Consider the following 12,833-nt stretch of genomic DNA (forward strand, 5'->3'; position numbering starts at 1 on the left):
GGGGAGGAAGGTTGAGCAGAAATGGGGAAGGACAAGTGGAGGTAGCGTAAAAGAGGAAGGCTGAGGTGAAAGATGGAGGACAGCAAAAAACGTCCTGCGGCGCCGTGTGGTTTGTCCTTTGCTAATCTGCTGGAGCGCTCGCGTAGACACACGCAGGCCTGTTATCTGCTGTTTCGTCTACCGGCAGATAAATCTGTAAATTGTCTTTGTGGGTTTAACATCTCAGCATCTTTTTTATCTGTGGCTGAATGATAGTATTCCCCTTTTCCCAGAAACAACTGACCGTGAGACTTGAAACACTCTGACCAATCAGATCACTTCTGATACATCCCACATTTATTTTATTTATACAGAGTTTTCTCCAGTAGAACTATCCAGACTCCAGCTCATAGTACATGGTATTTGAAAGTGCATATGAAGGTTATTCATGTTCACTTTGTCAAAGTGTTTTAGTTGGATTTTTTAGTTGACTCGGCTCTTTGATTCCTCGCCATCAAAGACACTTTTCACTGATTGTCTGCCTTCAGGCCCCTGAGCCTGGGCCCCTGAGCCTGGGCCCCTGAGCCTGGGCCCCTGATGCCCTTAGGAAACCTGGTTTGGGAACCCATCCATCCTTAGAACCAAAAAAATCAAAATATCACACGTTTAATCTCTAACACTTCCTGTCTTTGTCTCTGTCCTTTGTCCCCTCAGATCCAGTCTCAGTGGATCTGGACCAGTATGATGTGGTTTCTCTGACTGATGCTCTCAGAGGTTTCCTGCAGGACCTGAATGCCCCCATCATCCCAGCCACAGCCTACAGTGAGCTGGTCTACACTGCTCAAGGTAGAGCGTGATACACTTCTTCTTTAACTTCATTTTTTTTTTAAATGCAGTTTCTTCAGGGAGTTTCTCACATGTCCACTCATCTCATGCCTGGATGAATAAAACCAAAACTATCACTAGAAATAAGAAAAAAGCCATACTTCAGTGTATTTATATATTTTAATTGAATGAACTAAGCCTTACTTATACAATGGAAAATGTCAAAGAACAAGGCCAGAGTTCAAATTTTGGAAAACCTTTTGGAAGTAAAACTACTAACGCAGCTACGACCCACATATAAGTCCAGATTTTGAGTTTCCCTGTAGCTGTAAGCAGCATTTTCATGGCTGGTGACTGCTGTGAGTTCAGGCCTGCAGCTGCATCCTCAGTCATGCGCTCTCCTTTCCCTCCACTGTCACGCACTGTAGGTTTAAACTCTGGAGCTAAATATGAGCTCGTGGTGTTTTTATGCCTCTGTCACTTGGCATGAGCGCCGACACTCGTCACACCTGACAGATTTCTGCTATATCTGGATGTAAAGACGATGAGCCTGTAACCTCGCGTCAGCGTCAAATTTCTGCTAATCTCCTGACAGCTTCAGGATTCAGAAGGAACAAAGTCTCAGCTGAAACGTGGCTCGGTGCCAGTATCTTCCTCTGTCTTCTCATTTTCTGTACAGCTGACCTGCTTGTTCACCCTTTCACCTGCCACCCACCTCGCCCAGCAGGCCCTCCTCTCTCCAGCTTTTAGGGACTCTCACAGTCTTATCTATTTTTCATGACCCGTCCCTTGACATTCAGAGTTTGGTGCTTTGTGTGGGCGGTGTGCGTGCCAGTGTGTGGAAATAAAAGACAGTCAAAAACAGACGGACACATGGACAGATGAACAGACCGACGAGTGTGTTGGCGTCATGCATGCTAGCGTGAGTTTTTCAGGAACCGTCTGAGCTCGCAGGAAGTTCACACCAGCTTCCCTGCAACCTCCTCCCAAAATATTACTCGTCTAAGCTCCTTGACATGATCTCCAACTGAAAACCCCCTCAATTATGTAAGTGCTTTTCTCTCTCTCTCAATCCTCGTCCTGTTAAGTGACAGCCCTTTTTTTATTTTACTTATTCATGGAAACATTTTAAGTCAGGATAAACCACCTCTAAAGGATGCATCAAGTATTTTGCGGAGGTTGTCCGAGAATAAGCCCGTTGAAATTGAACTTCTTATTTGGGAAGAGGTCACTTGAAGAGCAGGGAGTGATTTCTTCTGTGAAATCAAAGGATATTATAAGATGGGGTTAGAGGTCTGAAGTATTTAATTTGTATAGTGAGGATAAGTCATGCAATAATATTGAGGGATCCCTGAAAAATAAACTATTTGCTCGAGGGTTGAGAGTCTTTTCTGTCCCCCTTTGCTGTCTTTTTATGAAGTCATTTAGGTGTGTGTTTCACTCAGCCTTCTGTTCTTATTGATTCTCATATCAAAAGATCGATATCTAAACTCAGTAATCTGGAGTAAATATGTATTTTATCATGAACAGGGACAGGCAGCTGATAGAAACTACGTCTCCTTTCCGCCTGAACTGCAGCTCTTTCAATGTGTAAGAGTGTTGATGCTGAACTTTTTCAATTCTCAGAAAAGCAACAACAACGCTGTATGTGATGTTTGTGGTGTGAGAGGACTGTGAGGTACTGTGGCAACACCACAAACCTGGTTTGGAATCTGAGATTTAGTCACAATACAGAGAGATGAGGTTATGCAGCGGCCGTCTGAAGAAGAGGAGAAGAAAGGTGGTATTAGATCGTGAATAATGAGCTAACAGCTTGTTTTATTAGTCATTATTCATCGTGTTATTTTGGGACTGCCGTCTGTGGGCGTCTGTTGTGTAGAGTAAAATCTAACCTTCATAGATGTGTCCACCATGAATCAGATAAAACACACAGCAGTATCATCAGCAAAGATGATTTTCTTTGCTTGGTTTGTGTCACTGTATTTATTTTTACTCTGTAACTATCACTCTGTTCACCCTCTACTGTAAATACTTGAGTTTGAAGGGGATGTCTTTGTGATTACATCCATATGGATGGAATCAGTAACGTCTTCCTCATATGAAGACACTTACTGTCCCGTCTCAGTCTGATCCCTGAGATTTGTCGGTGTTGTAACAGTTAAAATCCCCTCTCATGCTTTTTTATTTCTTACCTTTCCTCTGGCTGTCCTGCTCTCCAGGAGACGAGTCATTTTCTCATCTGTTTGATCTGAGTCCAGTCACTGGCTCATCACGGGGGAAATCCACATACACCGTTAGAAATAAAGATAACATGTTCAGAGTAGGAGGGGATTTTTAAAAACTTTATCCACCTTCTTGGTCTGCCACTGGTACAATGAACACAATTTTGATTCGCCCCAAAAGATGTTCTAACATCTACTTGAACTCACACAGTCTGTGAAGATATCAGGGTGAATTTGGGTAAAAAAAATAATAATTTGAACATGAAATCTGTCTGCAAAACAAAACCAAATCCAATCTAAAAATGTAAGTTTATGTGCGTCATCTCGGAGTCAAACTCTGTTTAACCCTCAAATTAGTTTAATCATTTTCTATTTCAGAGCTGTCTTCATTCTGTTGGGTTTTTTTCAGTAACAGAATAATTACATTTGTTGTCATCAGATGGCTGTAATCCTCCTGTGATCCTCCTCTCATCTGCCCCTGCAACATCCTGACCACAATCAGCCTTTTGTTATCAGGGCCGAGCCATTTTTCACTTTTATTATTTTCAGCTTTTTTCCAGGAAAGACATGAGGACTGTGATGCTGTCACATGCGTGAATCTGCCTTAAACCATTTTAAAGTAATGATTCTTGCAGAGCAGATGAATGGATGTGACGCTGTTTTTAATTTGAGGTCAGTTGAGAGTTACAGCCTGAGAATTCTCATTTTTATAGATTTCAGGTGGATTTCTGTATCTCAGTGTTTTATTTTCCAAATGTAAAAGTCAGAGCAGTTATTCATCGCCTCTTTTTCTTTCTCACATTGCCCCTCTGCTCCTTCATCCTCCTTCTGTCTTTCGTCTGTGACTCACTTATCTTAATAATTTAATCTGAGGCCTTCTCTACTTCCTTCCCTCTGCCCTTTATTCATTTCTTTTCCTCACGCCCTCCCTGCCCTCTCATGCCTATTTTTTATCCTCTCCCTGTCTATTCTCATTCATTAGTTTTGCCAGAGTTAGTTAACCTTAATGGCCTAACCCAGGTCATCGTCTATGAGGACAAAGGCCAGCTGGCAGCGTCTGACTGACCACTGTCCATCTGGACCTAAAGAGGAGATGAGAGGAAGACACAGACTGGGCCTGTGTTTCTCATTTAACTGATGCACTTAATGGCCAAAAGTATGTGGACAAGACTACAAGCATTAATGTGCTTCTCTAACAGTCTCCTGGTTTCATGCTTTCCACCAGATGACAAACCTGCTGCAGGGATTTGCTCCCATTCAGAGCTTTTCACCCTGGAAATCTTTGTACGTTTGTGTTGTAAAGTTGATGTGACTCACACCGGCAATGCTCGAAAGTGACAAAAAGCATTTTAGTCACCTGAACTATTTCAGATCTTTACTGGCTCAAGAGATGTGTTTTACGTCAGGATGTCTCTTGAGCTCACTTGGCATTCATGGCTGCATTTGATAGCTTTTCCCTGCAGATGAGTCATTGCAGTGTCAGGTGGCTGGTAACCCCTGTCTGCGATGAGCTGTAAACCAAAGATGTATCAGCATTTTTTTCTGCAGATCTTTCCGTCACTTGCTCGGACAGACGCCTAATTTTAATATAGTGATATCAGTGTTTACTGCTCTGTTTTAACAAGCTTGAAAAGGTGAAATTTGTCCCTGTGCTTTTGGCTAAGGTCATCTTATCTGTTTAATTAGTGTGAAATAAGCCAGCAGTAAGTGAGAGTGGTTTTTTTCTCCCTTTGTGCATCTTAGCAAAACAACTAAAACTGGTAATTAAGTTTCCTCTCCAAGGTAAAAGGCATAAAAATGTGAATTATTTATCTGTTGAGAAGCTCTGCTCAACCCCATTTCTATTCATCCCTCACCCCTCCATACCCACCCCACCCCCCACTGTCCAGTTGTCCAGTCTCCCAGAGTCCCCTGGGGGCAGATGTACAGACCAAGTTCCCTCTCCAGCCTTGACCTCTGCTGACCAGCAGGGTCAACCACAATCCATAACAACAGAGGGAGGAGTGTGTGTGTATGTGTGTGTGTGTGTGTGTGTGTGTGTGTGTGTGTGTGAGAGATGGTCATTTATGCTCAGTAGTGGTCAGACAGAGAGCTGACTTCTCTGACCCCCATCAGGCTGCAGCAGATTGTCAGCCATCCATTACCGCCCACCTGCCCACCCAAAAACACACACAGACACTTGAAGTGCCCCTGAACTTCCATCGAGTCTCCCACACTCCAGGACAGCAACAGAAATCATCCTGTAATTGATAAATGTTGTATATGTTTTAGATGTTTTCACAATATTACAGTGATAATATCTCTTACATCATCCCCCATTTTATACTAGTTATGTTTGTCGTGTTCTCAGCAGATAAACAAGTTGTCATTTATTGAAAAAACTGAATATAACAATAAAGATACACAGAAAACAGGATATAAGATATGTAGTAAAAATGAGACGCCACTCATATACAATACACTGTACTTACACAAACACAGAAACACACACTAATGGTTATTAAACGAAGCTACTTGGCTCCACCCTCTGAAACCTCTTGACCTCTCCTCTCTCTGTCTAACCTTTGACCTCTGGACACCAGCCCCCAACATGGTAAGGCACAGGAAGATAAATACACTGAGATATGTTTTAAACTCATACATGTACACATATACTTCACACAGTAACACACACACACACTGAAAAACATCTGTAATCTCTGCTGTTGAAAAAATGTCCACTGTTCTGTCCTCTGTATCCAGTCCTGTACCAAATCATTAACTGACCTCAGTCTGTAAAGCCAGTGGTGACATTTAATCTATAGAAGAGTGTGGGCTCATGGGAAATGGTGTTTGTAATAGGCTGTTTAAAAATAAATATTAAATAAAAATGGATAGTACATTGTTTTTTAAAAGATGGCCATCCCTGACCTGACAAATGGAGGAAAATGGATAATGTATAATGTAAAGTTTTAGGGGCTAGATTTTTTTGTGTTATTAAGAATGTCAGTGAGAATATTGAGCTCATTCTCTCCACCTCTCCTCCTTTCTCCGTCTTTCCAGTCAGTCAGCTGTCAAACATACAGTCAATCAGTTCCTCCATCTCTCTGCTGGCACTCTGTTATTATTGGAATCGATTTGAACACTTCAGTTCCTGCACAGAGGTCCAAAAACACCAATACCTCATATAGTCAATCAATATATATCCGCATTCAAAGACCTGGATACAGACAGTATGTACACATGCAGAACACTGCATCACACAAATCACTATACAAGATATGTCAAGTAGAGGCACAGTTTAGCTCCTGTGTGTCGAGATGGCATGAAGTTTTGACTTCTTCATCTGCCACAAGCCAAGATCCACAGCACATGTTTTCCTCCACAAGTGAAAAGACCATTTTCTGCCCTTTTTTTAGGCTTCAACCTTCTATGACCTCTGCATAATACCAGTGCTGCTCTACAGCTGAGTAATAAAATCTGAAAGTGAAGGCTAAGAAAAGGTCAGAAATGTAGTTTTAAGCATTTATTGTGTCGTTTTTACACCCTGTTCACTTCTAACTCAGCTGTAATGTGTCATACACACTGCTGTGTTGAACATTTAACTCTTGCAGTTAAACGATTAAACCATAATAAGCACATTATCCTGTAGTTCCTGTAAAATCCCCTGGTATACTTAGAGTAAAAGATCTACATACATGAGAGGTTAATGTTCAGGGTCATTCTTGTTTGTATTTAGCATGAGCGGGCTAATTCTTATACAGCTTAGTTTTCTGTACTTGAAGCTTCAGGCAACACAAAGCTATTCCTTTAACTAAACAAAAAGTCACTGTGTTAGTTTGTAATTACATTCAGAGTTTGGTTGACATTATATGATGAGTCATAACAATGAAATTCCTCAAAAAAATGAAATTATTGCTCATTTTTAACTCCCTGTAAGACGATACTGGATCTAGAAGAAGTATGTATTAAGTGAAATCCCAGAACAGATTCAGACACAGAGAAATGCTTCTGTGGATTCTTGTGCAGAGTGATACGTCTGGTGTTCAGTGGCAGATCCGTGCTCTCCCACTGAGCTTCCCCATCATAAACCCAGCACACAGCAGGCTCAGGCACAGATGTTTTCTTGTTTGCAGCCTGTTTGTGGTGGTAAAGGGCCTGTGGTGAGAGCGCTCGTCAATACGTCTGGTCCTCTTCAAACACGGCCCATTGTGTGCACCCCGGCTAATACGAGAAGAGGAGTTGGTATTATCCCCTGTGCCGCCTCCTGCTGTGACATTTTTACAAGCATCCACATACGAAGCCCCAAGCCCCTGTGATTTTTTTCCACAGCGTCTGTCAGGTTCGCTGGCCAGCAGCTGGCTGCCGGACCGGGTCTGAATTCAGATCACTGATGTCCTGCCAGGGCCATATATCTCCTCAAAGTCAGCGAGCAGTTGCATGCTCGGATGGATATTGATGGAGGTGCTGCTCACCAGGCAGCACAGCAGGGACGTCTGCTCTGTGTTCAGTGTGTATGAGAAAAAAGCTGAAATACATATTTTAATGTGATAGAAGTTTATGCATGTGTCGGCTCAGCTGTTCACCAAAAAGCATGCACTTTAATCTTTGTCTGATTATTGGTCACATAATGGCACAGTCTGACATCTTTAGAAATATATAATATATATAATTGTAAACATTATTCAGTGTTGTTTCCTAAACAATAACCTTGACTTTATAATAAATCCTGCTCACCTGGTTTTAGTCACATTTTGAATTTGAATTCCAAAAATATCCAAGAGAAAATGTTTCTTCTGCATCAGTTAAATCTCACTCTAAATAATACTGATCTAATTCTTTCATTAAAATAACACGTGTCATGTTATGATGGATTTCCTGAGTCTATTTGTTCTACAGTCACTGATTTTCCTTTTCTTGGCTGAAAATGTTGGAAATATTGACATGAAAATGAACTTTCAGACACAGCTCCTTCAGGGCAGGTACCGGGCTGATAATTACACGACATGACCTGAAGTATGCGAAACACCCATGTCCACATACTTTGGGCTTTAGCTGTGTTTATGGTTTGGGCTGGGCTCTGTACGTCAAATGAGGGGAAACCTTAGCTGTGCATCAACACCATGAATCCATGAACCCAACGTGGTGTAATGGTGTGGAGAGTTTTTCCTTGGCACACTTGTATGTTTTTAACTGGAAGCAGAATCAAATGAATAAGAAATCCCTCTGGGTGCTGTTCTTTGTCTTATAGAGAGTCAGAATGTGGAGGAGTGTGGGGAGAGGCTGAAGAGGATCCTGGAGTCTCCCAGCATCCCTCAGGCCAACCACCAGCTGCTGGTCCACCTCAGCAGACACCTAGCCCGGGTCAGCCAGCACAACCAGACTGGCCCCCGGCTGCTGGGACAGGCCTTCGCCGAGGCCGTCTTCAAGCACTCTCCTCTCAGGTACGGAAGGCTTCACCGTTTCTCCCACCGTAAATTTCTGATTGAAAACATTATTTTCAATAATATCCCCAGCCTCCTCGATACTGTGATGATAAAACAGGTTTATGTTATGGCTGCCAGTTTATCTGTGTTTCTGAGAAACCATATATTTTCTTTCTGTTTGGTTCATTCGATGGCTGATTACGGTCTGGCATTAAGAAGCCAGTCAGAAGCATGAATCAGAGTTGTAGCAAATTCAAAACACTTCATCATTCAAATATGGAACTACACACGGCATCATAAGTCATCCAGAACTGACCCAGAAACTGAAAGAGAACAGACTGAATGTCTGTGTGGTTTCTATGAAGTGTAATCTTAAGCCTTGACTCGCCATCAGCAGAGCACACAACCAACATTTTAACTCTTTTTTTCTCTTATTTCTCAATGAACAGTTGTTCATCCTTTGTGCTGATGATTCAGTGAGGAGAGTTTCATTAGAGTTTTGTTAGTCAAACATCATGTCCAGAACCCTGGACTTTCAAAATAACCTTTCCTTATTCTACTCTGGTGTAGTACAACACAGATAGAGCAGGAAAGGGAAACTATTTCTTATTTTTAGATTGCCAGAACAAATTTTCATTCTTGCACATTTTGTTCAGTACATGTTTCTTGGTCTTTGAAGAATGATATAAAATCTGAGTTCAAATCAAAACATGAAACCACAAATGATAAGGTACTTCCCACACAGCTGTTGAATATACTCTTTAGCATTTCAACCGTTCCTTTGTTCTTTCCATTTGTTGCATAAAACCATTGATCATTCCAACCACAGTCACTTCTCCTGCAAAACTCCCACAGCATTTGGGTGGAAAGGGTATTCCCGTCTCATTCAGGATTTGTTAAACAATGTTTGGGAAGAATGTGGCACCTTTTTTTTTTTTTACCTCTATCCACAAATCAACAGACATTCATTTCCAAACTTGAACCAAAATTGCACAAAATTGTTTTGATCCAGTGCAGAGACCTGTTATTTTTGTAGTAAAGGATCTGCCCTCGCTAACAGGAAAGCTAAGCATGATATTTGGCTCGGCTATAATATCAACATCCTGTAGTTTAAGAGCTGAACGCTGAGAGAATGGCAGTAACAAGGCTGATGGTATTGTTTTGTTTGTCTGTACCCTGCATAAGCTCGCCTGTGTCTATTTTTCCAGAAATTACCCGAAGGAATTTCTCCTTGTGGCACAGTGTGCGGTGGAGATGTAGTGGAGTTAGGGAGGCAGTCAGTGAGTCAGAAGCAGTGATTGTTTGCGTAGCTGGGTCAAGCAATTCACCTCTGACGTGCACAACAGGCGGATAAAGAGCGGGGCGGCGCATCATAGCACGCCATGCTATTTGAACCAGCTCCCATGTTGGCTTATTTTGCATGTGTGGAAATGTTAATTAACCCTAGATGGCTCCGGGTCTACACTACAGTCTGTAAGCATTTAGAAAAGTCACACATATTCCTATTGTTTGGCCCGTACTGCAGCAGACTGGATTCCAAATTAAATAACTGAGGTCTCAGGATATTCAATATTTTCTTATTTTTCCTTGAAGTATCATGAAAAGACCAAAAAACGAAATAAATATGAGTATTGTCTGTGCATCCAAAGCCTGACATCGCTCATTCTCTGTGATATAGACGTCCATCGTTAAAGTCATGGTCATTGTAGTTCATTTTAACTCACTCACATACAGTACATATAACTACTTATTTTAATGAAAAAGTTAATGGTGACGACAGTTTATGCTCATGTTGTGTTTTTGTCAACAGCGCTGACGTGAACCCGGAGCATCACATCCGGATCTTGGAGGCTCTGATTGCAGCAGGAGGTCTCATGGAGATGCAGGCTGCACCAGGTAGGACAATAAACATGCACACAAACACACTTCTATTCTCTCTGTTATCTTGTTTGTAGATGTGTAAGTATGTTGTGGTATGATGTTGTGCGATGGGATTTTGCTCGCCATGGATTATTTTGTGACAATGAACAGTCACAACAAAGCTTCTCTGCTCTGTCTCTCAACACACACACACACACACACACACACACATGCTGTTCATTTCCAAATGTTCTGCTCAGTGACAAAGTGCCTGGAGTTTGTTTCCACAGTGTACCTTTCTCACACTGGAAACATGGCATTCCCTCTCCCCTCCCACTGTACCACAAACTACTGTGCAAAATACACGTTTGGTTTATGAGATATGTGGAAAACACAAACTTTTTGCCTGAGCTGCTGTGATAAATTGGGCATGAAGCATGGCATAACAGCTTTAACTATGTCCTCCATTAGTTCATTTTACAGTCTAAATGTACAGGGTTTATGGTAACCAAACACGGCAGGCTTCATGTTTTTCTTTTTGCATTCCTGCTTTACTGGACTGTTAGAGCTGAGAGCGAGTGTATGAATGTGAGTGTGGCAGGTCTGCTGGTCTAGCGTATATGGACTGTAAAATTCTTAGACCACAACATCAGTTCTCCAAAAGCATAAAAAACAACATCCTTTCCTAGAACAAAGGGCTTTGGGCCAGAGAAGAAACACTGTAGAGGAGTAAGATGTTGTTTTAACTTGACACCAGGTGAGACAACTTCAAACAAAACTCTGTCTAGTATTTCTAGTTAAATGATGCTTGTCAGTGGCCCCATGGAAAAAAAAAGATTTAAAATGAGGCATCTTTGACCCTTGTAGGTTCAGTAACTTACTCCAATGAAGAGGTAAAAACTTTACATTAGTAGTTATTGGGCCCTAAGCTGGAGTTGTGTCATGGTGGAATGGGTCCAAAACTCTGATGCCCCCACCAGACACCAGATACATGTACAAACACTCCTCCAGCCCTGTACTTTGCAAGCCTGTATTGAGCTAAGAGAAAATGTCTTGCCAAAATTTGTCAATTTCTCCATAATAAAAATAAAAACGTTCACATGTTCAATCAGTTCTCCCAACCTATGTACAACACTTTAAACTTAACCATTTTATTTTGTGTTAAATAATTCCATTTTGAGTCCAAGAATTGAAGCTTAGGTCCAAGAAATGTCCTAAACATGTAGGAGACTGGTGTTGCTTGTTTTTTTCTTTTACATACTTGCACAGTGAAGCTTTAACCAGCATGTGAGTCTTTGGTGTATGTCTGTGGAAATAAAATGCAGAGGAGAGATCAATCAGGCTCTGTGAGGACGAAGGAAAGGTCAGACAGCAGGTGTGTGGCTGATTGCAAGGGCCAAGCCAGTCTGCTGAGGTCAGTGTCTGAGGGTCAGTGCATGCATGTGTGTGTATAAATGTCAGTGGGTCAGTGTGTGTGTGTGTATAAGGTTGTACTGGTCTGCTGAGGGCCGCAGTGTTAAGGCCAGGGTCGACATATTGGTCATCACAGTGATTATGGTGGCTGCTCAGGGGTTATGTTTCCTTTATATGGAGCAGTGGTTTTCATTCAGAGGTGAGATTGGAAAAGGTCGCTGGGCTAGTAAGCAGATGAGAGTCAGATTTATAGTTGAAACATGACCAGACAAGGACATAACCTGGACAAAATCATCTCCAACAACACCACATAGATAAGTAGACCAGATCTTGCTTAAGAATTTTCTTTGACCTAATTTTCTTTGACATTTGACAGTGAATCATGACCCAGTGAATAAACATCAGTCACTTTTGAAATGCTCAACAGAATCTTGTTGTTACTGACAATGACAATAAAGAATTGAATTGAATTACATAATTATTATTCATGTCACAGTCCTGGACTGGTTAATTTTTTTATCTTAAAGCTCTGAAGTTAAATTTCGTCATTCCTCCTCTGCTTTAGCTAGCATCTCCTGTGGTGTCCCACAGGGTACCGTCTTAGGTCCTCTTATTTTTCCATTCATGCTACTTTGTAATCAGAAGAACAGTCAAAATATAAAGTCATATTTTTGTTTTGCAGATGATACTGAGGTTAATCTCCCTCCAAATTTCAGTGTATCTTGAACAAACCTGCTGACTGTGACATGGCCAACAACTGACTTTTCAGATCTTCAGTTAAGTCAGAGATTGTTTTGGTGCCAGTGACTGCTGACATTCAGGTGTACTGTACCTTAAGGCTTTCAGGCAGTTGGTGGCTAAAGCCATTAGTCACTACAAAGCAGTACAGCAGAAAAACAGGACACACACACACACACATGGACACCCACACATCTCACAGAGCCACAAATCAGACCATAGGTGATGATCCGATGTCATGTGTTTGATTTTCATCCTTTGTGGGTGACACACAAAAGGACAGGATGAAATCTGAAGGCCGATCAGTAATTCATGGAATGAACCCTGGTCCTGCAGAGGTGGACGGGGCTGCCGATGGAAATTTGCGATTCATTTATTTTTTATTTTTTCC

General features: G+C 41.7%; 1 protein-coding gene across 1 annotated transcript in view; it reads left to right on the plus strand.

Annotated features, from left to right (window-relative positions):
• Positions 1–12,833, plus strand: part of pik3r3b (phosphoinositide-3-kinase, regulatory subunit 3b (gamma)) — a 170,757-nt gene that overhangs the window by 74,146 nt on the left and 83,778 nt on the right. The window contains exons 5-7 of the mRNA XM_018688208.2: positions 694–825; positions 8,257–8,449; positions 10,242–10,327. Of these exons, the coding sequence (XP_018543724.1) occupies positions 694–825; positions 8,257–8,449; positions 10,242–10,327 (411 nt within the window). The remainder of the gene's footprint in view (positions 1–693; positions 826–8,256; positions 8,450–10,241; positions 10,328–12,833) is intronic.

The sequence above is a fragment of the Lates calcarifer genome, linkage group LG17 (assembly GCF_001640805.2).
Source record: "Lates calcarifer isolate ASB-BC8 linkage group LG17, TLL_Latcal_v3, whole genome shotgun sequence".
In the NCBI taxonomy this organism is placed as follows: Eukaryota; Metazoa; Chordata; class Actinopteri; family Centropomidae; genus Lates; species Lates calcarifer.